The sequence below is a fragment of the Rana temporaria genome, assembly GCF_905171775.1.
Source record: "Rana temporaria chromosome 13 unlocalized genomic scaffold, aRanTem1.1 chr13a, whole genome shotgun sequence".
In the NCBI taxonomy this organism is placed as follows: Eukaryota; Metazoa; Chordata; class Amphibia; order Anura; family Ranidae; genus Rana; species Rana temporaria.
This window is the reverse complement of record NW_024404494.1, coordinates 6,114-31,429: the sequence shown is the minus strand read 5'-3', so window position 1 is coordinate 31,429 and position 25,316 is coordinate 6,114. Positions and strand designations below refer to the sequence as shown.

The following is a 25,316-nucleotide window of genomic DNA, read 5'->3' as shown; positions in this document are numbered from 1 at the left end:
ATTTATGTTCACGTCAAAACTAATACGTCCTTGCGGCGTATTAGGAGCAATGCACACTGGGAGATTTCCACGGACGGCGCATGAGCCGTTCAAGAAAAACGTCAATGGATAGTCTGCCTATGTAAACAAGGCAGATCCCCGTTCTGACAGGGGATAAGATAGAGATCTTGTGTTCCTGCTAAGCAGAAACACTGATCTCTGTCTTCATCCAGTCAGATCACCTCCCCCACACAGTTAGCAAGCACCCCCTAGGCACACACTTAACTCTTTAAATACCCCTGATGTTAACCCCTTCCCTTCCAGTGTCATTAGTACAGTGACAGTGCCTATTATTTAGCACTGATTACTTTAATAATGTCACATGGTTCCCAAAATAGTGTCAGTTAGGTGTCCGATTTGTCCACCGCAATGTCGCAGTCCTGCTAATATCCCATAGTAGACGTGATAACTTTTGCGCAAACCAACCAATATACGCTTTAATCGGGATAGCGGGCACGCGCACCACTGCACTACGGGGGTGCCGATGCTCGTGACCGGTGGTCGCGATGACCGCTGGCCACGAGCGATCACGGGCATGAGAGGCAGCACGGGGACGTGTGTGTAAATACACACATCCGAGTTCTGTGAGGAGAGAGAGATCGTGAGTTCCTACGAGCTGGGAACCACGATTTGTCATATCCTCTAGGTCAATCCCCTCCCACCACAGTTAGAACACATATGGAACACAGTTAACCCCTTGATCGCCCTCTAGTGTTAATCCCTTCCCTACCAGTGACATTTACACAGTAATCAGTGCATTTTTATAGCACTATTTGCTGTATAAATGCCAATGGTCCCAAAAATGTGTCCAAAATTGTCCGATGTGTCCGCCATAATGTCGCAGTCCCGACAAAAATCGCAGATCGCTGCCATTACTAGTAAAAAAAATACCATGAATGTATTCCCTATTTTGTAGATGCTATAACTTTTGCGCAAACCAATCAACATATACGCTACCAAAAATATGTAGAAGAATACATATCGGCCTAAACTGAGGAAGAATTTTACTTTTTTTTTTAAATTGGGGATATTTATTATAGCAAAAAATAAAAGATATATAGCTAGATTCACAAAGAGTTAGGCCGGCGTATCAGTAGATACGCCGACCTAACTCGGAATCTGCGCCGTCCTAAGTTTAAGTGTATGCTCAAACAGAGATACACTTAAACCTATCTAAGATACGACGGCCTGCGCCGTCGTATCTTAGGGTGCAATATTTAGGCTGGCCGCTAGGTGGCGCTTCCATTGAGTTTGGCGTAGAATATGTAAATCACTAGATACGCCTATTCACGAACGTACGTGCACCCATCGCAGTAAAGATACGCCGTTTCCGTAAGAGATACGCCGCCTACAAATAAACATGCCCCCTAGGTGGCGTAGCCAATGTTAAGTATGGCCGTCGTTCCCAAGTCGAAATTTGAAAATTTTACGTTGTTTGCGTAAGTCGTCCGTGAATGGGGCTGGACGTCAATTATGCCCACGTCGAAACCAATACGTCCTTGCCGCGTACTTTGCCGCAATGCACACTGGGATATGTACACGGACAGCGCATCACGTCAATCCCGTCAGGTCACCCCCCATTAACATAAAACACGCCCCCTCAGCCTAATTTGAATTAGGCGTGCTTACGCCGGCCACATTTACGCTATGCCGCCGTAACTTAGCAGGCAAGTACTTTGTGAATACAGCACTTGCCTAGCTAACTTACGGCGGCGTAGTGTAAATACGATACGCTACGCCGCCGCAAAGATGCAGCAATGTACCTGAATCCAGCTAATTGTGTTTTTTTCAAAATTGTCGCTCCTATTTCTTTGTTTATAGCGCAAAAAATAAAAACCGCAGAGGTGATCAAATACCGCCAAAAGAAAGCTCTATTTGTGGGAAAAATTGACGTCAATTTTCTTTGGGTACCACGTCGCACGACCGCGCAATTGTCAGTTAAAGCAACGCAGTGCCGAATCGCAAAAAGATTCAAGAACAAAATTCTTCTAGTGCGCGGCCGGCACTATGTGTACATTCTACTGACGGTTTTCACGGCTATAATGTAAAAAATACAAAGTGGCCCTAAAGAGCGTGCAGAAAATATCGCACATAAAGGAGTCAGGAAGCGTTAGAATGAAGAATAATCTTTATTGAAGGCACAACAATGACGTGTGCTGAGAATTATTATTTCTCGGGGTTTACAACTTTACCCCTGAAGAGAATATTTTTATTTTTCTCATCAAAAATACTAAGTAAGAACGGACGATTTAAAGCAATCGGGGGAGGAGGTTTCATTGGAACGGCCTCCAATAAATCGACCTCAGTAGCCTCCGTCTTCTTCTCATCCACATTTATCTTGGCTTTGCGCTGAGCCTGCAGAGGAGGAACAACATCACAATAATGTCCCGTTGTTTATATGTCAAGACAAACTTTGTCATAAAAAACATATTCAGTATATATCTGCAATATTTACACCCCCCCCTTCCTTTGTCATAGATCACCGTTCTGCCTGTGCTTCTGTTCTATCAGGTTGAGGTCAGGACTCTGTGCAGGCCAGTCAAGTTTCTCCACCTCAAACTCGCTCATCCATGTCTTTATGGACCTTGTCCAAATCATTTGGTGGAGGGGGGATTATGGTGGAGGGTTTGTTTTTCATGGGTTGAGTTTGGCCCCTTAGTTCCAGTGAAGGGAACTCTTAAGGCATCAGCATACCAAGACATTTTGGACAATTTTATGCTACCAACTTTGTGGGAGGAGTTTGGGGACGGCCCCTTCCTGTTCCAACATGATTGCCCACCAGTGCAAGGTCCATAAAGACATGGATGAGCGAGTTTGGAGTGGAGGTGCATAAGGCTTATATACAGGGCTGTCTTAATGAGAGGGCACACCTGGGCACTGCCCAGGGGCCCCAGCTGCATGGGGGGGGCCCTGCACTTTCCCCAAAGCAGCTGGTCCTTGAGCCCACACTGCCCCGAAATTGGGGGCCCCATGATGGCACTGAGAGTGATAGATGCAAAGGGGAGGCAATCTGCCTCCTACCTACTTGATGTCTGTTTACCTGCACTGTCATCATTGTAGGGGCCCCAGAGCATTACTTTGCCCAGGGGCCCAAGATGCTATTAAGACGGCCCTGCTTATATATATGCAAGTTATTGGCCATAAAAGGGGTATGGGGGGTGCAGCCCTGGGGAACATGTATCAATGCAAACAATAAAAATGAAAACTTCCCTTAAATATAGTGCCTGGGGGGTCCCCTTAGTCTGCCTGTAAAGTGGCACATCTGTAGGATGTATAGAACATACTGCAGCAAAAATTTAATTTCTAAATAAAAAATAACTTGCGGTTGCAATTGCCGACTATTGAAAAAAACAGCGTGGGGAATTGTTTTTTAACAATTAAAAATAAAAACGGCGTGGGGTCCCCCCCATCATCCATACTAGACCCTTATCCGAGCATGCAACCTGACAGGTCAAGAAAAGGGGGGGGACGAGTGAACCATACCAGGCCACATGCCCTCAACATGCGGGGTGGATGTTTGGGGCAGGGGGGCTCCCATTTTGATGGGGACAAGGGCCTCAATGGCGCAGCTGTGGTCAGTGGCTGTGGGGGTCTGCGGGCGAGGGGCTTATCAGAATCTGGAATCCTTCTTTATAGGGTTGTCCAGATACCGATACCAGTATCGGTATCGGGACCGATACCGAGTATTTGCGGGAGTACTCGTACTCGCGCAAATACCCCCGATACCTAAATAGAATACTTCCCCCCCCCTTCCCCCCCCGCCGCTGCCGCCGCATCGAGGGACACGGCTAGAGGGACATTGCTGCATATGTGAGGGACATGGCTAGAGGGACATTGCTGCATATGTGAGGGACATGGCTAGAGGGACATTGCTGCATATGTGAGGGACATGGCTAGAGGGACATGGCTGCATATGTGAGGGACATGGCTAGAGGGACATTGCTGCATATGTGAGGGACATGGCTGCATATGTGAGGGACATGGCTAGAGGGACATGGCTGCATATGTGAGGGACGTGGCTAGAGGGACATTGCTGCATATGTTAGGGACATGGCTAGAGGGACATTGCTGCATATGTGAGGGACATGGCTAGAGGGACATGGCTGCATATGTGAGGGACATGGCTAGAGGGACATGGCTGCATATGTGAGGGACATGGCTAGAGGGACATTGCTGCATATGTGAGGGACATGGCTAGGAGGGACATGGCTGCATATGTGAGGGACATGGCTAGAGGGACATGGCTGCATATGTGAGGGACATGGCTGCATATGTGAGGGACATGGCTAGAGGGACATGGCTGCATATGTGAGGGACATGGCTAGGAGGGACATGGCTGCATATGTGAGGGACATTGCTGCATATGTGAGGGACATGGCTGCATATGTGAGGGACATGGCTAGAGGGACATGGCTGCATATGTGAGGGACATGGCTGCATATGTGAGGGACATGGCTAGAGGGACATGGCTGCATATGTGAGGGACATGGCTAGAGGGACATGGCTGCATATGTGAGGGACATGGCTAGAGGGACATGGCTGCATATGTGGGGGACATGGCTGCATATGGGGGGGACATGGCTGCATTTGGGGACACATTTAAAAAAAGTATCGGTATTCGGTATCGGCGACTACTTGAAAAAAAGTATCGGTACTTGTACTCGGTCCTAAAAAAGTGGTATCGGGACAACCCTACTTCTTTAACAAGGGGGCCCCCAGATTCCGCCCCTCCCTATGTGAATACCCATTTACCAAAAAAGTGTTTAAAAAGTAATAAAAACATTTGACAAATAAAAACTTTGACAATTCCTTTATTTAGAAAAAAAATGTGTCCCCCGGAATAAATCCATCATCAATCACGCCACACCTGAAAAAATAAAAAGCGCTCTGCCGTTTCACAGTTCTTATATAGGCAAAGGGTGGGGCCACCTGGCCACATCACCTGGTGGCACCGCCCCTTCTAACATCTCGGACTGGTGCATGCTGGGTTGGCAACGTCACAAGGGGGCAATAGAAACTCCTCCCTCAGAACTTTCCCTGAGCAGTGGTGTCACTAGGATGGTGCGGGGGATGCGGACTGCACCAAGCTCATACTTGTTAGAGAGGTGACACCCATCGGCAGGGGCACCGCTAACATCGCAGCAGCACCCGCATCCCTCATCAACTGTCTGGGTTGGCCCTGGCCTGCTGTCCCCGCTGTCCCACACAGCAGAGTGGACCAAAGCTAATGCCGCCTCCCCCTCCTCGGCTATTTACATGTACACAGACCGGAGGAGGGACACCGCTGTGCATGCCAAAGCTAAGGTCTGTACTGTATTATATTGTAGATGGACAGAGGAGGGGGACAGAGTGATCGGGAAGGGGGAGGGGATTAAATAAGATTATTCTGGGGGGGGGGTAAGAGTATATGTGCTGGGGGGCACTTTGGGTGGGCTCAATTTTATGGGTTCATCTATTCTTAGTCAAAGCAGCAGTGGGGGGGTCTATTTGGTCTTTGAAGGTGGTGCTGGATAAAATACTGGAGAATTAGGGGGGTTGGGCCCATCTGGAAGTATGGGTGCCCCTTCCTATGGGTGGTTTTGAGTTGGTATCTGGTAGGAAGTGTTGATTGTCCCTGAGCCCGTATACGTTGCGGCTGCATGGGGGCTTTTATTAGGTGACAGATACAACCGGCTGGTCTAGAATAAATCGGCCTTCAAAGAACCGGGTAGGACTAAGCTGAGGTTTTGTTTATTGGTTCTGCGTTGACTGTATTATTATGCATTACGATTGTTTATGTTGATTGTTGTGTTTGAATTGTTTTTGTAATAAAAAGGCCGCTATGGACATTGGTCTCCAAGAAATGTGCCGCCTGGTCAATCTCGGAAGGGAAGGAGGGGTCAAGTGTTTATTTCTTATAGGTAGCCCGAGCCTCGGCCTACTCCGCGTCCCTCAGTAATGAGATGCGCAGAGAATTATTTCAGCTCCACCCACAAAGAGAAGACTTGTGGTTTTCGGCTTCTATACAATGAATAGGAATGGACGGTTATTAATTACCTCGGTAGGAATGTCCTTCAACACCGCAGTCCCAGCCGCCGCTGTCCCCTCCTCATCTACAGTTATCTTAACTCTGTGATGAACCTGCAGAGGAGAAACACCAAATGAACATCTAGTTTATATGTCAATTACGTGTTTTTCTTCAAGTGTATTTTTGTGAGAAAAAAAAATGCAGTGCATACAGTATCTCACAAAAGTGAGTACACCCCTCGCATTTTTGTAAATCTTTTCTTGTATCTTTTCATGTGACAACACTGAAGAAATGACACTTTGCTACAATGTAAAGTAGTGAGCGTACCAGTGGCGGCTGTTGCTCAATTTTTTTTTTGGCGTGGGGCGCAAACAAACTGAAAAAAAAAAAAATTGCACTGTGCCCATCAAACACAGCCACTGTGCAATCAAAGGCAGCCACTGTGCCATCAAAGGCAGCCACTGTGCCATCAAATGCTGCCACTGTGCCCATAAATCGCTGCCACTGTGCCATCAAACGCAGCTACTGTGCCCATAAAATGATCGTGTGTACGTGGCATTAGGTGTACACTGTGCAGAGGACACAGTACACTAACTGTAAATACTGCAGCAACCAGTATACTGCCTGCCTGTCAGTATATTATGAAGAGAATACCAGGAACAGATCTAGCTAAACTGAATACAGTATATATATATATATATATATATATATATATACACACAACACCTGGGATGCATATATATCCTCTACACACTGTAACTGCAGCTAACTGGCTCACCTGTCTGCTCTATCTAACTCAAATAAAATTACACCGTCTCTCTCTCTCTCTCTCTCTCCACTGCCGCAACACACTACACAAGGCTGCCATGCAGGCGGCATTATATAGCGTGGGGCGTGTACTAAACCCCCTGAGACATAATTGCCCAAAGCCACCCTGGCTTTGGCCAATCATGGCTCTCCGTTCTTACCACTCTGTGATTGGTCAAAGCATGCGGGTCATAGTGCATGCTTGGCCAATCATCAGCCAGCAATGCACTGCGATGCCGAAGTGAATTATGGGGCGTGACGCACCACTTGAATGTGGCGCGAACGGCCCATAATGTTCGAAATTCGGCGAACGGTTTGAACAGCCGATGTTTGACTCGAATTCGAAGCTCATCCCTAACCGCCACCTGTGCAGAGAATTATTTCAGCGGGTTTGCAGCTCCACCCACAAAGAGAAGACTTGTGCTTTTCTGCTTCTATACAATGAATAGGAATGGACGGTTATTATTCACCTCGGTAGGAATGTCCTTCAACACCGCAGTCCCAGCAGCCTCTGTCCCCTCCTCATCTACAGTTATCTGAACTCTGTGATGAACCTGCAGAGGAGAAACACCAAATGAACATCTAGTTTATATGTCAATTACATTTTTTTCTTCAAGTAGATTTTTGTGGAAAAAAAATGCAGTACATACAGTATCTCACAAAAGTAAGTACACCCCTCAAGGAATGACACTTTGCTACAATGTTGCGTAGTGAGTAGTGTACAGCTTGTATAACAGTGTAAATTTGCTGTCCCATCAAAAATAACTCAACCCACAGCCATTAATGTCTAAACCGCTGGCAACATAAGTGACTACACCCCTAAGTGAAAATGTCCAAATTGGGTCTTCCATAAAGGCCACATCTGACCAGATTCTCCGGACTGTTAGGTCTGAACTGATGGTACCATTGGGTATCTCCCAATTGCAAATTGCAGATGTCAGCATCATGAGGTGTCTTACCTGCTGTACCAAGTTTCTTTGGCCGACCACTGCTTTTTGGTCATCTACATTGCCCGATTCTTTGTGCTTCTACAAAAAGACCACAAGGCAGCACATCTGGAAACATCTAGCCTCCTTGAAATTTCTGCATGTTCTTGATGCAATAGGACCACACTGTCTCTGTTGCTTTGCCATTGGGTGGGATTTTTCTCTTACATTAAACTGTCCTCAGTGCTCACCCAGTTTCATTCCTCCTAAATTGCTAATTATCTTTGATTTAATGATTGTATTTCAACCTACATGTTGTCTTGTTGATGATTAGTGTGACAGATCCACTTGGCACCCCGATTAGGTACTTCTTTCTGCCAAACAGTGCCTCCTGACCTCCCCAAACCATTCCAAGCAGACCCCACAGGAGGACATTCCCCTCTTGATGATATCAGCATGACATTGCAAACTGTAAACATGAATATAATTAACATAGCTAACCAACAGCCAACATACTGATGAGGATGAGGCCCTGATACAATCTCAGGATTACCCATTCTGCCATTTGATTCAAATTAATAAGGTGAAATATGTGGACCAGACAAAGATTCACATCTCACCTCTTCCAGCTTCTCAGCCCAACAGGAGCCCAGTTCTTTTTATTGGTAAAATGACATCACAAAACATATGCATGCTGATTGGTTCACATTATACATTTTACTCCCAGTTACCCTCCCCCTCCCTGTGATGTCTGTAGCACATGGCACATCTTCCTAAAGTCCAGGAGCCATCTTGATTTCAGACAATGGTAGGGACTGTCTAGGAGCAAGGGACAAGAAATGAAAGTCCATGTTTGGGCATGCTGCCCACATCATCCGCGTGTAAGTCTTTTGTGCACTGTTCAGATACAGGCATATAAAGTTCATTCATCTCTGCAAGTTTCCTTCCAAGAGTCACACGGAGATCCGAGTGAGAAGGAGGGAGAGGGACGGCTCTCCTGTTACAACTGAGGAATTTAGGAGGAAGGGGTGGTTTGGGAGTGAGAGCGAAGAGTGGGGGGGGGGGGATGACATCTGCTCTTAATAATAGTCCTTTGTATCTCCATTTCAAATGGTAACTTTTACAACATAATATCTGTTTCTTCATATTTTCAATGCTGAGTTCATAACTTTCTTTAAAACATAATATCTGCATTGCAACACATACCCATACATACATACATATGCATAATGCGTATACAAACAAATAAACAGTATAAGGAATATAGGAAAGAGAAAACATTTCAGTGATTCTAATAATAAAAATAATTAGCCTAATTTGAAAATAGGAATTTTAGAATAATCTATCACAATACACTATAAACTTTAAGCTTATTAAACGACTATCCACCTAGGTGGCTCAGTGCCCACTCAAACAATGTTGTGATTAATCGGATAACCCACTCCAGGTCAGATTGTCTGGCACCGAGCTCATAAAGTACATTACACATTATCAGAATTATAAACACAAACATCTCACAATAGTTCCATAACAAGTTAAAGTGATCACAAGATTAATCTCGTCTACAAGAGATGATTAGAAAGACAAAAACAATCGAACAATGGGAATGCACACCAATGAGGCACATCATGGGGAAATGATGTGCCTCATTGGTGTGATACAACAGTTTATAACAGGAGACCTCAAGAATCAGGTTGCTTTGTGTTGATAATATTAATATCTGCTCTGAGTATTACAATCTAAAGTAGTCATTGCTTGTAATGGGGCATCTAGGCCCTAAGTATGGATCCCGGACCTAGATTCTCAGAGCCTGTGTATTTTGGGGATATATGGACTTGAATCAGAAACAAGACCACTCCAAGAGACCCTCGGTCACACACCTCCCAAAGAGTGTTCCCTTAAAAGCCAGGGCCCATAGTCTGTAGGCAAGAGGCCACACTACATTCACCTCCAAAAGCCCCTATTCCTGGCTAGGTCTGTCACATTTCTCCCCCATCCAAAATTGACTAACAAGGTCCCAGACCTCCACCTGGTCTGGACAAGCTTTAGTCGGGCAAAGTGAACTCACATATTCAGTCCACATAATTTCCATTCTTAACTGCAGGGATTAATTTGTCATCAGTAGGTGTGGAACAGAGGTTATGAAATCTCTGTTCGTCTGCCTTTGCTTCAGCTGGGCATTCTTTACCTTTCCTGGGCTCGGTCTGCTGCTGGGTAAAGGGGCCGACTGCCCTGGCTCACTGGAGCCATGAAGACACATGAGGTGCTAGGCAGAGGCCAGCGGAACTCTGCCATGTTGCCAGTGCTTCAGCTGGGTGGTCTTTACCATTCTGGGGCCTGACCGTATTGCAAGCACTTCAGTTGGGAGTAAGAGGTTTACTATATCAGCTTGTCACTGGGGAGAGGGGCCACCTGCCCCACCTGCCTCGAACTCCAAAGTTGTTGCCGGTGCTGGGCAGAGGGTGGTAGCACTCTGCCCTGATGCCACTGCTTCTGCTGGGGATGCCACATCATCCACACTGGCTAACTTTTGGGTAGGGAGGCCAGCTTCCTCCACTCCCAGACTCTAGATCTGCCACTCGGAAGGGGGAATGGTTTCCTCCGCTACCTGATTTTTATTAAACAATATGTAATTTCCGTCCTAAGATTCCAAAGCAGGGGTTTTGCCACTCGGAAGGGGGAATGGTTTCCTCCGCTACCTGATTTTTATTAAACAATATGTAATTTCCGTCCTAAGATTCCAAAGCAGGGGTTTTGGTTTCACACAGAAAAAAAAGCAACAGAAAAAATATAAAGCCACTTGGCTCTCTCAGCTCACTCAGCCTTTTCTACAGTACCTAGCTGCACGGGCCCACTCTTGCCTCCAGGTAGGGGTTCTCCTGACACCCAGGCTCTCTCACTCCTCCAGTCACTTGGACCCTCTCCTACTTGCTCTGTTAGTCTCCCAGACTCTCTCAGTCTCCCTGACTCTCTTTGCTGCCCCATCTCTCTCAATCCAATGGGTATGAAACAGGGGCGGACTGACAACTCATGGGGCCCCCGGGCAATATAAGACTATGGGGCCCCCGGGCTTACAGATGGCCACCATGCCAGGAGGTATTGCATAGGCAGGGCAGTTAAAATCTCTGGATTTTCACATCAAAAGCATGTCGGTTTCAGACATATCAGGGACAGATGTAAAAAAAAACACAGATTTTTACATACTGTCCCTGGTTTTATTGAGCCTGGCAACCCTGATGGGGCCCCCTAGTGGCATGGGGCCCTCGGGCAGTGCCCGAGAGCCCCAATGGTCAGTCTGCCCCTGGTATGGAATCTCTCCAACATGGAGTGTCATCTTGAGTAGATCACCTCTGTCTCCAAACAAGATCACACACATGTCTTCATATGGGAGCACAACTCCCTCCTGGCTGGAACCCTGACTTATTCCCAGTCCTTCATTATAGCAGCTGTGTATATCTGGACACACACACTGCTTGTAGTTATTAAGGTTTGGACACTCGGTTGGAGATTTCTTCCCTCCCAAAGCACGTTGAAATCCCCAAACTACGGAGCCCAATCCAGGAATACCAAAATCCAGAGAGAGCTGTAAAAACAGTTTTCTCCACTCAAATCAATACGCTGGAGTCTCGCACTCTGCATACGCGTAAACCCGGGTCGTTTTTCCAGCCATTATCACAGTGGTAGGGCCTCACACTTTCACCATATATATATATATATATATATATATATATATATATTTACATGTCACAAATGAACCAAATAACTGAAGATAAAAGCAAACTTACTTTTTCCACTTTTCCTGAGTAGTCAGCGGCGTCGGTGAAGGCGGTTTTAATGCCAAGCTTGTGTAAAGGCTTCTCCGGGTCTATAGTTGAATCAATAGAAAATTTAGGAATGGAAAGTTGTATGGATCTACAAAAGAAAAGAAAATGATGACATTTATATGGTCCAATACCGATAGATGCAACAAAAGTCTTTGGGATAAAAAGAGGCAACTCAAACCACATAGATAAATACACAATCAAGACACTGAGGTCTAAAAACAAAAAAAACCTCAAAATACACCAAAAGAAAAAGAAAAAGACCCCATTTTCAGAGGTGTACATAAAAATAACACAATATTAGGCCTTATGCTGGGCGGCCCACACAGGCAAAGCGACATACCCATATGTCGCCGTCTGTTTTCAGGTTCCGGACCTGCGGAACGGCTGTGTCCATTCACAGCCCAAAGCCCTCTGTTGTATGGAGGGGATCATCTAGGATAGGGATACAAAGCTAATAGATTTTTTAGTAAAAGCAGCACATATTACACATAGTTAGGCACATGTTTAACCCCTAGATGTTAACTCCCTCCCAGCCAGTTTCATTATTACAGTGACAGTCAGGGCCACTGATAAGGCAGCACAACCAGCCCTCTTTGTGGGGCCGGCCCCATCAGTTCAGAAGGGCAGCCCAAGCTGAGCAGGAGGGCCAGCTGTACTGTCTTATTGCAGACAAAAATCCTCTTTTGCCTCCCCCCTCAGGGCTCAAGTCCTGTGGGAACGCGTGGGAACGGAGTTCCTGCATTTTTTTTTCACAGCAGGAACTCAGTTCCCTTTGCAGTACTAGAGCAGCCGAGCCACCCGAGCCAATCCTTCACTAAGCGGCGATGCCCAGCTCGAGTCACTGTCAGGGGCAGGCAAACCTTAGTAATCCTTTATGTTACTGGCCGCTTCCTGTATATGGATTCATCCGGTAGTGTGCGGGTGTTCCGTCACTTCCTCGATGCCGCAATGTCTCCTGGGAGCTTTTGTCATTGTTCCCAGGAGACATTGCGGAGGTCTGCCGCGAGTAATCGTGGGATTTAGAAAGAACTTGATTCTGTAAATAACATAAAGAGATACTAAGGTACAGTGTATCGGGAAAAAAAACATGCGGTTTAGTAATTATGCATATGAGCGTATCATTTTTTTTTTTTGGTGGGGGAGTGGATCTTGGGTGGGAGTTCCCACACTTTTTCCCCAGGACTTGACCCCTGTCCCCCCTGCAGTGTTGCCAGCTTCTTTCTCCCTCCGGCTTCACTGCAGTGGGATTGGTTCTAACACATGTGCCCCTTCCATCTGCTTCCTGGGCTCCCCCGTGTGCCCCTTTCCCCCACAGCCCTGCCGGCTTCTCTCCTCTCCTGCCGACAACTGCTGCTCAAAGCCTGCCCAAAGGCTCTACCCCCATTGTATTGGGCCTTCCTTGGCTACAGCTCCACTCTCCCCATGTGGACTGGGTCTCTGGCAGATTCTGGCTTGGAGTGCCTCATGTTTCTCGTCATGTCTTTCCAAGGTGACCCCCAAGGAGAGACTTCCGTTTGCTACCACATCGGTATCTTCTGATCTTCCCACTGCATACAGCGATTACCGGGATGTGTTCTGTAAGAAATCAGCTGAGGTGCTTCCTCCCCACAGGTCTTTTGACTGTGCCATTGACCTTGTTCCCGGAGCAACTCTACCCAGGGGTCGTACCTACCATTTGTCCATCCCAGAGACCCAGGCCATGTCTGAGTATGTCGCAGAGAATCTTGAGAGAGGTTTCATCCGGAAATCCTCATCGCCTGCAGGAGCAGGGTTCTTTTTTGTTGCCAAGAAGGATGGTACCTTGAGACCCTGCATTGATTATCGAGGTTTAAACGCTGTTACTATTAAAAATCGATACCCCTTACCCTTAATATCTGAGCTATTTGATAGGATGAAGGGTGCCTCCATTTTCACCAAGTTGGATCTCAGAGGGGTGTACAACCTCATTCGAATACGAGAAGGTGATGAATGGAAGACTGCGTTTAACACTCGAGACGGCCATTGCGAATACCTGGTCATGCCTTTTGGGTTGTGTAATGCCCCAGCCGTGTTTCAAAACTTTGTCAATGAAATCTTCAGGGACCTGCTGTACCAGTTTGTTGTCATCTATCTGGATGACATTCTTATCTTTTCGGAAAATCTGCTTGTCCACAGAAACCATGTCCGCACTGTACTCCAGCGCCTTAGAGAGAAAAATCTCTATGCCAAGCTGGAGAAATGTTCCTTTGAATGTTCTGAGGTCCTATTTCTGGGATGCTTTGTCTCAAGTTTGGGTCTTCGTATGGATCCTGGGAAGGTCTTAGCCATTACCAACTGGCCTCTTCCTGCTAGCCTCAAGGCCACACAGCGCTTTCTTGGCTTCACAAATTATTATTATTATAGGCAGTTCATCAGGAATTACTCTTCCATTGCCGTGCCTATTATCGCTTTGACCAAGAAGGGTCCCCCAAAGATGTCTCTGCGTTTCACGATCTGAAACAGGCCTTTGTCTCTGGACCTCTCTTGAGGAGACCAAATCCTGGGGATGCATTCTTTATTGAAGTGGACGCTTCCCTCAGTGAGGGTGGGAGCGGTGCTTCTTCAACTCTTTGAGAAGAGACGTCAACCATGTGCGTTCTTTTCCAAAAAAAATCCCAGGCAGAGAGAAATTATGCCATCGGCGACTGGGAACTTCTCGCAATCAAATTGGTGCTAGAAGAGTGGCGTCATCTTTTGGAGGGTTCCCCTCACTCCATAACGATCTTCACCGATCACAAGAATTTACAGTACCTACAGAATGCTAAACGTCTGAATCCCAGACAGGCCAGGTGGAGTCTCTTCTTTTCCCATTTTAGTTTCACGATTACGTACAAACCTGGTTCCTGCAATGGTCGGGCTGATGCGCTCTCTAGGTCCTTTGACACTTTGGATGAGGAGTCCACTCCTGAACCTGAGCCGATCATCCCAACCTCATGCATTGTTGCCCATTCTACCACCCTGGACTCAAAAATTCCTCCTGGTAAGACCTTTGTCCACACTGAGCTAAGAGCTAAGATCCTTTGTTGGGGACATGATTCCAAGGTGGCGGGCCATGTTGGATTCCTCCGGTCCTTCTTACTCATCAGTCGTCACTACTGGTGGCCTAATCTCCGCTCTGAGGTCAAAGACTATGTCAAGGCTTGTCATGTCTGTGCTCAGTCTAAATCCTCCACACAAGCTCCTGCTGGTCTTGCCCATTCCTAAGGAGCCCTGGGCTCATATTGCCATGGATTTTATCACCGATCTCCCACTGTCTGACGGTAATACGGTCATTTGGGTGGTAGTCGATCGGTTCTCCAAGGTGGCTCATTTTGTTCCCCTTCCTGGTCTTCCTTCTGCCTTGGTTCCCATTTTTATTCGAGAAATATTCCGCCTCCATGGGGTTCCTTCTCATATTGTTTCCGTCAGGGGTGTTCAATTTACGTCTCGCTTCTGGAGAGCCTTTTGCAAATCCCTCAATATTGCCTTGGATTTTTCCTCTTCTTACCAAACTCAATCCAATGGGCAGACGGAGAGGGTTAATCCGGAGTTAGAGGTTTTTCTTCGCACCTTATCTCTGCTCATCATGACGATTGGTCCTCTCTACTTCCGTGGGCGGAATTTTCTCATAACAATCATGTAAATACCAGTTCGCAGAGAACACCCTTTTTCTAAGTTTATGGAAGACATCCTCAACTTCCGCTTCCCATGACCTGTTCTCCGGATATCCCAGCTTTGGCTTCATCTCAGAAATCCTTCAATGCTATCTGGAGTGACGTTCATGATTCCCTCTGGGCAGCTGCCGACAATTTCAAAGGCTTTGCTGACCGCCACAGGCCTAAACTGCCTTCTCTTCAGCCAGGGGACAAAGTCTGGCTCTCCACCAGGAACATCAAGCTCCGAGTTCCTTCTCTAAAGTTTGCTCCAAGATTCATTGGTCCATACACTATAACTTCTAAACTGAATCTGGTTTGTTTTCAAACTCCAGATTCCCAAAAGCCTCAAAATCGCTAACTCCTTCCATGTTCCTTCTGAAGCCTTTAGTCCTCAATAAGTTCTCTCGTCCTCTCCCTACCATGGCGCCGGTCTCTGAGGATAATCAGGAATACGAGGTCAGTCAAGTTCTGGATTCCCGACTCGGTAGAGGCGTTCCTCAGTACCTTGTTCATTGGAAAGTTCTTGGGTCTCTGCATCTGAGGTCTTTGCACCTCGTCTGTTAAAAAAGTTTCATCTGAAGTTTCCTTCTAAACCCGGGCCCAGGCGGGGAAGGGGGAGGTCTTGTAAGAGAGAGGGGACATGCAATAATGTCTGGCAGCTTACCTTCTCCTCCATGTGTCCATTAGAGGCCTGACTCTCTTTCTGGCTGCCTTTTATCACCTCTCCTCCCTGTATGGCTCCACCCCAGGCCATCACAGGAACTCTATATTAACAAGTGCACTGCAGGTCTGCTTTGCTGTTCAACTTTGTTTGTAAGCCAGTGTTCCTGTCTGCAGTGTGCTACGTTAACCTTTCGGTGTACCGATTTTGGCTCATCTCTGACTACTCCTGTTTGCCGGTTACCCTGACCTTTGACCTGTCCCTTGGTTACCCTCGTCTGCCTGTTGCCCTGACCTCGGCTTACCCATCACTATCCCTTGTGTCCTGAGTGGCTGCTTCCCCTCTCTCTCTACAGAGCGTGACCTGGGGGACTCCAGGGGCCGCGATCTCAGTTCAGTTGCAGCGAGGCCATCCTCACCACTAGAGGCTCTGGTGAACACCTGCTGGACCTTAGACTCCGCGCCCTGGGGAATCTTGGGATCACGTTTCCTGTCCATCTGCAGCAGTCTGCTATTGGGTTCACTACCTTGCGGTACACCCCTGTCTCCAACGGGGTGCATTTGTCACCTGGCACCTACAACATCAACTTGTTGCCGATGGTGTCACTGGGCGTCCTTCAACAATTCCACGCACTTTGCACAGGGAGAAGCTGTATGGAGAGTGATGGGAAAGAAGCCTTTTCTGCTCACAAACAGAGTCGCTTGAGGTATGCAAACGCACATTTGGACAAGCCAGCTTCATTTTGGAATAAGGTGCTGTGGACTGATGAAACAAAGATTGAGTTATTTGGTCATAACAAGGAGCGTTATGCATGGCGGCATTCCAAGAAAAACACTTGCTACCCACAGTACAATTTGGTGGAGGTTCCATCATGCTGTGGGGCTGTGTGGCCACTGCCGGTACTGGGAATCTGGTTAAAGTTGAGGGTCGCATGGATTCCACTCAATATCAGCAGATTCTTGAGAATAATGTTGAGGAATCACAAAGTTGAAGTTACGCCGGGGCTGGATATTTCAACAAGACGACGACCCAAAACACTGCTCAACATCTACTCGGGCATTTATGCAGAGGGACAAGTACAATGTTCTGGAATGGCCACCCCAGCCCCCAGACCTGCATATCATTGATCATCTGTGGGGTGATTTGAAGCGGGCTGTCCATCCTCGGCAACCATCAAACCCAACTGAACTGGAGATGTTTTGTAAGGAGGAATGGTCCAAAATACATTCATCCAGAATCCATACACTCATTACAGGCTATAGGAAACATCTAGAGGTTGTTATTTCTGCTAAAGGAGGCTCTACTAAATATTGATGTGATTTTTCTGTTGGGTGCCCAAATTTATGCACCTGTCTAATTTCATTTTGATGCATATTGCGCATTTTCTGTTAATCCAATAAACCTAATTTCACTACTGAAATATTACTGTGTCCTTCAGTTATTTGATAGATCAAAATGAAATTGCTGATCCAAACACCCAAATATTTATAAATGACAATCATGGAAATTGTCAGGGGTTCCTAAACTTTTGCATACAACTGTATATACCCATTACCTTCAGTTTATCGAGAAGACACACCCACTGTAAGTATACTACACCCCATCTACAATGATGTCATTGAGTAGTACCACCCCAAAGGTATTCCTCAGACAAGAAATCTGTGCCAAAAAGAACTCCTGACTTCAAATGAGCAAAGCTCAAAAATTTAATCATATCAGTGTAGCGCTACCCCTGTAAGGGCCCCTTGATTTTTGGGTCCTCCTTTACTTGTACAGCCAGGCAACAGGAATTTTCCTGCATTCACTAGAGTGGCGACTGGTGGTAATCTGGTGGTAATTTCTTTGGGGGGGATGTCGATCGGGCAAAACCCGCACACCGGTCCAGTCGGTTAGTTGGGAGCCCGGGCACTTACCCCATCTATGACGGCCAGTGCTTTCCAATGACCAAAAACTTCCCCGTCCCCTGCTCTCCGCCTCGGCATCACTGCGGCTTCTCTTTCCTCCTCTGTGGTGGGCAGTGCTTCCTTACTTGCGACGTCTTTCCCTTCCCCTGCTCTCCTTCCCTGCATCACAGCGACTTCTGCCCTGTGTCTACTACCTCCTCCTCCTAGGTCAATTAGAATGCTAATCCTTTTGGCCAATCAGGAAATGTGTGTGAGACCCGTGCTTCCTGATAGGTGTGTTAGAATAGAGAATGAATATTCACTTTTCTCACACTGAATCACCTCTCCGCCAATCAGGAAGCACGGGTCTGACGCATTTGAGGGGGCAAACTGGCGGCATTTGATGGCACAGTGGTGAAAATTTAAAAAGTTCACTTCTAATAGGCACAGTGGTGACAATTGATGGGCACAGTGGCTGCGTTTGATGGGCACAGTGAGGCTGCAATTAAAAAAAAATTTGCCCCCCAAAAATTTTGAGCCCCATCCGCCACTGCGCTGCACCCAGTTGCACTTTGATTGATCATATTATTCATATGCGCTTGAATTTCCTAGGAGGACGGGAAGGGGTGAAACTCGCCAAACTTTCTTAGGAAAGGGTCATTTTACTGTCCTGCAGGCTTTAGTGGGACTGGACTGTGGTCAATGGGAGTAGAAAATTGCCATCAGTGCTACACAATTGTATTTAATGGAAGAAACAGTGCCCCATTGTTGGTATCAATGGAAGAAAAGAGCCCCAGTGATGGTGTCAGTAGGGTAAATGATGCCCCGTCATTGGTGCCAGTTGGTGAAATAGTGCCCCAAGAGCCAGCTAAAGGCAAGCAAAAGGTTCACATCCCGCCCCCCGGGCCACAGTTTGGAGACCACTGTCCTAGACAATTGCAATATCAAAATACAAATGCCAATCAATAGCCAATTGTCAATGGTAGACAAGATGTCTACTAAGCATCATTTTATAGAAAAAGTGCTCTTACTCTCTGTGACAATGACTTCTATATTTCGTCAATATGTCTTCTTGACGTGATTCTACTTCCTTCATTTTGCCTTCTTTGGGTAGGATGAATAAGGCGGAGGCGTTCCCTTTGTAAGGCACAGATACAACGGTGGCTTCATCCAATTCTGCTACCTTGTAAAAACCAGTCTGGGACATGAAAGGCACCTTCGCCGCAAGATCCTTATTCACGAGAAAATCTTCTTCTTTGGTAAATTTCTCATCAAAAGGTTTTTCCCATTGCCCTAAGAATGAATGATCAAATAAAAGTTAAAGTGGTTCTAAAACTTTTTTTAGTATTTAAATACCAAACTTATCTATACTTATCTAATTCATTCCGAATTCGTTTTTTTCGTTGTACGACAAATTCGTTAATTTGTAAATATTCAAATTAACGAAAACCTGTTGAATGAATTTTTCTGAAAATTTGTAAAATTGGAAAATTTGTAAATCCGAAAATTAGAATGAAAAAAAAAAAAAACTGAAAAAATTTGAACATCCTAAATAATAATTAACTATTTAATAATAATAATAACTATTACTAATTTATCCAAAGTTACGAATTATCCAAAATAACAAAATAAAATGTTTTAATTATTATTAATTATTATTAATTTGTTACGTTCCATTAATTTCGATGCGCCATTTTGTTATTTCGGTTAATTCGTAACTTTGTGATAAATTTGTGTTCGTTACATTCACTAACAGCCAAATTTGAAAGGAAATTCCAATACCTATAATTTAAAGCGTCAAAACGTCAGTCCCGCCCAGCGTATTAAAGAGACATTTTTTTGTTGTCATTTTTTTAAATGACAACATTTTCATTTATTTTTTTTGCATTTAAGTCTAAATATGAGATCTGAGGTATTTTTGACCCCAGATCTCATATTTAAGAGGACCTGTCATGCTTTTTTCTATTACAAGGGATGTTTACATTCCTTGTAATAGGAATAAAAGTGATACTTTTTTTTCTTTTTTTTCAGTGTAAAAAATTCTAAAATCAATAAAAATAAATAAGAAAATAAAAAAAAATGTTTTTTAAAGCGCCCCGTCCCGTCGAGCTCGTGCGCAGAAGCGTACGCATACGCGAGTAGCGCCGCATATGAAAACGGTGTTCAAATCACACAAGTGAGGTATCGCCGCGATCGTTAGAGCGAGAGCAATAACGCTAGCCCTAGACCTACTCTGTAGCTCAAAAAATGCAACCTATAGAATTTTTTAAACGTCGCCTATCAGAGATTTTTAAGGGTAAAAGTTTGACGCCATGCCACGAGCGGGCGCAATTTGTAAGCGTGACATGTTGGGTATCATTTTACTCTGCGTAACATTATCTTTCACAATATATAAAAAATTGGGCCAAATTTATTGTTGTCTTATTTTTTTATTAAAAAAAGTGAATTTTTTCCAAAAAAGTGTGCTTGTAAGACCGCTGCGCAAATACGGTGTGACAAAAAGTATTGCAATGACCGTCATTTTATTCTCTAGGGCAGTGTTTCTCAACTCCAGTCCTCGGGGCGCACCAACAGGTCTTGTTTTCAGGCTTTCCATTATTGTGCACAGGTGATTTTATCAGTTTCACTGCCTTAGTAATTACCACAGCAGTTTGATCTGAGGGAAATCCTGAAAACATGACCTGTTGGTGCGCCCCGAGGACTGGAGTTGAGAAACACTGCTCTAGGGTGTTATAAAAAAAATATATAATGTTTGGGGGTTTTAAATAATTTTCTAGGAAAAAAAACTGTTTTAGTCTTGTAAACACCGAATCTGAAAAACACCTTCTGTCCTTAAGTGGTTAAAGGAATGCAATGCTGAATAGCACAAAAAAAATGGCCTGGTCACGAAGAGGTAAAACCTTCCAGAGCTGAAGTGGTTAATTTTCAGATATAAACTTATTGACTTACCTCTGACATAAATGAAGTTAACAAAAATGTTAGCTGCGTCCTTGTCTGCATTGCTCAGCACATCAACGATCTTGCCGTTGGTGTTCTTCTCAACGTAGTCGTTGATTTGTTTCTTGGCTCCTTCATTTTCCTCAAGGTTTACAGTGAAGACTTCGGACCCGAAGTTTTTCGCTTTGTTGAGAAAGTTCTCTTTGATTTTCAGCGCTCGGCTCACAAAAAGGCGATTTCCGCTATGGAGATGCAGCTCTCTGTTCTCATCATTTAACGTTGTCTGAAGGTTTTGGAAGCCATGGTTGATTTTTGTTTTGGGAGTCTCAGACATGGTAATGCCTTTCGTGATCTGGTCTTTGGTTGTGCCGTCTGCACCGAGGGACGGGAAGGCCAATGATGTAGATATACTTACTGGGGAAATGACAACGTTCTCATTTGGACGGTCAGCGGCTACCTTGCTGAAGAGGCCAAATGCTAATTTTTTATTGCCAACTTTTCTTTTGTCGACGGACAAAATTTTATCGGCAAGGCTACGTTGCTTGTTGTCACGGTGGTGGTCGGGGTCATGGTCATCTCCTTTCTTCTCATGGTCATCTTTGTGATCATGTTTCTTCCCCTTGCGGTCGGCAAAGACCACCAAACACAGCAGAGCCACACCGAAACTGAGGTACAATAGGACCCTCATTTTCCTTAAAAAAAATAGAACATTTTTTTAATTGTAATCTTCTACCTTAACTCTTTCATGACTAATGCCGCGTACACACGACCGTTTTTCGGGTTGTAAAAAATGATGGGCCAGATTCACAGAGGATATACGATGGTGTATCTCCTGATACGCCGTCGTATCTCTTGTCGTATCTATGCGGCTGATAGAATCAGTTACGCATAGATAGCCCTAAGATCCGACAGGTGTAATTGACTTACACCGTCGGATCTTAGGATGCAATACTTCGGCCGCCGCTGGGGGGAGTTTGCGTCGTATTCCAGCGTCGGGTATGCAAATGAGATTTTACGGCGATCCACAAAGGTTTTCGCGTTCGTTACGTCGTCACTAGTAATTTTTTCCCGTCGCAAAGTTAAGCCTGCTTTAACATGCCTTAACTTTAGACGAGCCATGTTAAAGTATGGCTGTAGTTCCCGGGTCGAATTTCATTTTTTTTTTTTTTGGCGTAAGACGTCCGGGAATACGAATGTACGTTACGCACGTCGCCGTTCTAAAAAATGATGTCACTTCGCGCAAAGCATGGCGGGAATTTCAAAACGGAGCATGCGCAGTACGTCCGGCTCGGGAGCGCGGCTAATTTAAATGGTGCCCGCCCCATTTGAATTGGGCAGGCTTGCGCCGAGCGGAATTACATTACACCGCCGCAAGCTTACAGGTAACAGCTTTGTGGATCGGGCACTTGCGGCGGTGTAACGTAACGACGATACGTTACGCCGCCGCATTTGTTCGCCGCATCCCTCCTATTAGCACCGAATTCCCTCATCGGCTCCTGATACACAATCACCCGCATCTCCCCTTCCAGCACAAATCTTCTTTCTTCAATCCCTCTCCTAGGACACATTCCCACAAATCCCTCCTCCTAGCACAACCCCCTCTCGGGGGAAGAGGAAGAAGCTCAGCGGGGGCTGGCCAGGGAGGGCATTGTTCTCCACCAACCCTCCTACTGTCTGGGCCCCTCTGTGTGCCGGGACCCCCTACAGGAGGGCTGGTGGTTCCCCCCTATCAGCGGCCCTGCTAATGGTTATTGATTCACACATTGTCACTTTGTGTATTTCAACCTATACTGAATACTTGGACTCATGTCCATGTGTTTATTACCACAATTTTGTTTTTGATTGTGTTTACACTAATAACTTTTTTTCATATTTTTTTAATATATATAGCTAGATTCAGATAGACCGCCTTAACTATGCGGCGGCGTAGCGTATGGCGTTTACACTACGCCGCCGTAAGTTAGCAAGGCAAGTACATGATTCACAAAGTACTTGCCTGCTAAGTTACGGCGGCGTAGCGTAAATGCTGCGGGCGTAAGAGGGCCTAATTCAAATTCGGCTGAGGGGGCGTGTTTTATGTTAATATGGGTTGACCTGACGTGATTGACATTTTTTAGGAACGGCGCATGTGCCGTCCGTGTACATATCCCAGTGTGCATTGCGGCAAAGTACGCCGCAAGGACCTATTGGTTTCAACGTGGACGTAAATTACGTCCAGCCCCATTCACGGACGACTTACGCAAACGACGTAAAATTTTCAAATTTCGACGGGCGACCGACGGCCATACTTAACATTACTAGTCCAGCTATTTGATGGAATAACTATACGCCTGAAAATGCCTTACGTAAACGGCATATCTGTACAGCGTCGGCTGGGCGTACGTTCGTGAATCGGCGTATCTAGTGATTTACATATTCTACGCCGAACGCAATGGAAGCGTCACCTAGCGGCCAGCCTAAAAATTAGACTTTAGGATACGACGGTGTAAGACACTTACGCCGCTCGTATCTGAGCCTAATTTAAGCGTATCTGGTTACCAGAATACGCTTAAATTTGCGTCGGCGCAGATTCAGACTTAGGCTGGCGTATCTACTGATACGCCAGCCTAAGTCTATCTGAATCTGCCTAATAGTGTGCATTTAAACCAATGTATTGGTTTCATCCATTTGTTAACACCGAGGTTGTATATATTCATTCATTTAATTATTAATCACATACCCTTTGAGCATACCAAAAGCATCATTTTGAGCGCCGCACTTTATCACTTCCATCAGCTCTGCATTGGAGCCAATCGGCTTCTAGCTTCAGCTTGTCCAGTCAAGCTTTGATAATAAAACCTGGAAGCTGATTGGTTTGTATGCAGATCTGCACCAGATGCTAGGTGCTTCAGCTTTAGTAAATCCTCCCCCCCCCCCCATTGTCTCACTCACACCGTACAATAATTATATATTCAATGATGGGGAATAAAGAGCAATTCCTTGTTAAATGTCCCCCCCCCCCCACTCACCAGTACCCAGTAGACATGTGCAGACTGGAATATTTTGTTTCGTTTTTTCGTTTTCGTTTGGAAAATACATTTATTTAGTTACTCCCGAAAATCGTTTTGATTTATTTTGTTTTTCGTTGGGGAATAGCTTTCGTCCGAAAATCCAATAATACTTGGTTTCTGTCGAATGGTCAAAAGAATATTCGCCGGAACGTCGAATCTTTTTGGTTTCTGTCGAATGGTCAAACGAATATTCGACGCAACGTCGAATCTTTACATCGAATCGTACATTTCCGTTCGAATATTCCGCCTACAAGAATTCTAATGTTGTATGACTAGTAATAATGTTGAATCTATTCTCTATAATGTCGAATCTATTTTCTCATAAATCGAAATCTATTCTCTGTAATGTCGAATCTATTATTTCTATAGTGTCGAATCTTTTCTCTATAATGTCGAATCTTTTCTCTATGATGTCGAATCTTTTCCCTATAATGTCGAATCTCTCTATATCGAATTTTTACCGCAACGAAAACGAAAATAAAGCATTTTTTATGTCGCATCTTTCGGTTTTCGTTTCTTGCACTTTCGTTATCGTTTGTTAAAACGATAACGAAAAAAACAGATTTTCGGACGAAAATGCATTCTAACGAAAACGAATGCACATGTCTAGTACCCAGTACCAGTACAAGGTCATTTAGAGCCCCATGCCAAACTGCACCCCCTTCCTCCCCAAATATGTATGAGCATCATGTGTCAGCAAAATTCCCCTCCCCCAAAAAAGTCTAGCACTAATCTACATGTTTACCCCCTAAGCATAAATTCCCCCTCCTCCCAGTACAAATTCATACTCCTCCTGAAATCCCCCTCCCAGATGTTTTTCCCCCCCCCCCCCATTCCCTCCTCCTCCAATCATCTTTTCTAGCACAAATCCTCTACCCCTTAAATTTTGCCTCCTAGCACAAATTCTCTCCACCTTCTTCCATATGACCTCTTCTAGCACAAACCCTATAAATACCCCTTGTAGCACAAATCATCTTACCCCACCCCCTTCCCAACACAAATTCTCCCAAATCTCCACTCCTAGAACAAATCTTCCCCCTTCTAACGCAAATCCCCTCCCCCGCAATCTCCTTGCAGCGGCCTCCACCTCACATGATACCACAGTGCCCCAGGCAGCCGTCCCTCCTGCCCACCCCTTGTCCCGGCTATACCAGTACCTACCTGAAGAGCCTTCCACAGGGAGAGATCCTTCACGCCTGCAGAGCCAGAAACAAATCCTAAATGTGGACACCAGAAGATCTTCCCGGAGTCTTTATCTGAACTTTTCTTCCTGGTGAAAAAAATAATGTTGGCACATCGCCAGACTGTGAAACAATGCCTGATATTTACATTTCCAAAACCCAATCCAAATAATAAAGAATAATCATAATTACATCTGACAGATCCTCCTTTACCTTGATTGCCCTCTGTGTATGGAGTGCGCCAAAATACGGCAATACGTCTGATCCACAGAACTGAGAAGTATTCATGTGATCCCATCATTGTGTGTGAGAAAGATCTCATCGTCCAGAAGAAGTTGTTCATATTCA

The 25,316-nt window shown here is 45.4% G+C and overlaps 1 protein-coding gene across 3 annotated transcripts; it reads right to left on the bottom strand.

Moving 5' to 3' along the window:
* Positions 1-2,149: 2,149 nt before the first annotated feature.
* LOC120921990 (alpha-1-antitrypsin-like) lies at positions 2,150-25,050 on the bottom strand. Of its 3 annotated transcripts, XM_040334516.1 has the most exons (7): positions 24,949-25,050; positions 20,750-21,429; positions 18,832-19,093; positions 11,565-11,691; positions 7,324-7,407; positions 6,076-6,159; positions 2,150-2,394 (listed from the first exon to the last, which is right to left on the bottom strand). In XM_040334516.1, the coding sequence occupies exons 2-7, from the start codon at positions 21,423-21,425 to the stop codon at positions 2,206-2,208; spliced, it is 1,422 nt and encodes a 473-aa protein (XP_040190450.1). In that variant the 5' UTR covers positions 21,426-21,429; positions 24,949-25,050; the 3' UTR covers positions 2,150-2,205. The 3 variants fall into 3 exon arrangements, with proteins under 3 accessions (XP_040190450.1, XP_040190452.1, XP_040190451.1); XM_040334518.1 differs by lacking the exon at positions 6,076-6,159; XM_040334517.1 differs by lacking the exon at positions 7,324-7,407.
* Between the last annotated feature and the right edge of the window lie 266 nt (positions 25,051-25,316).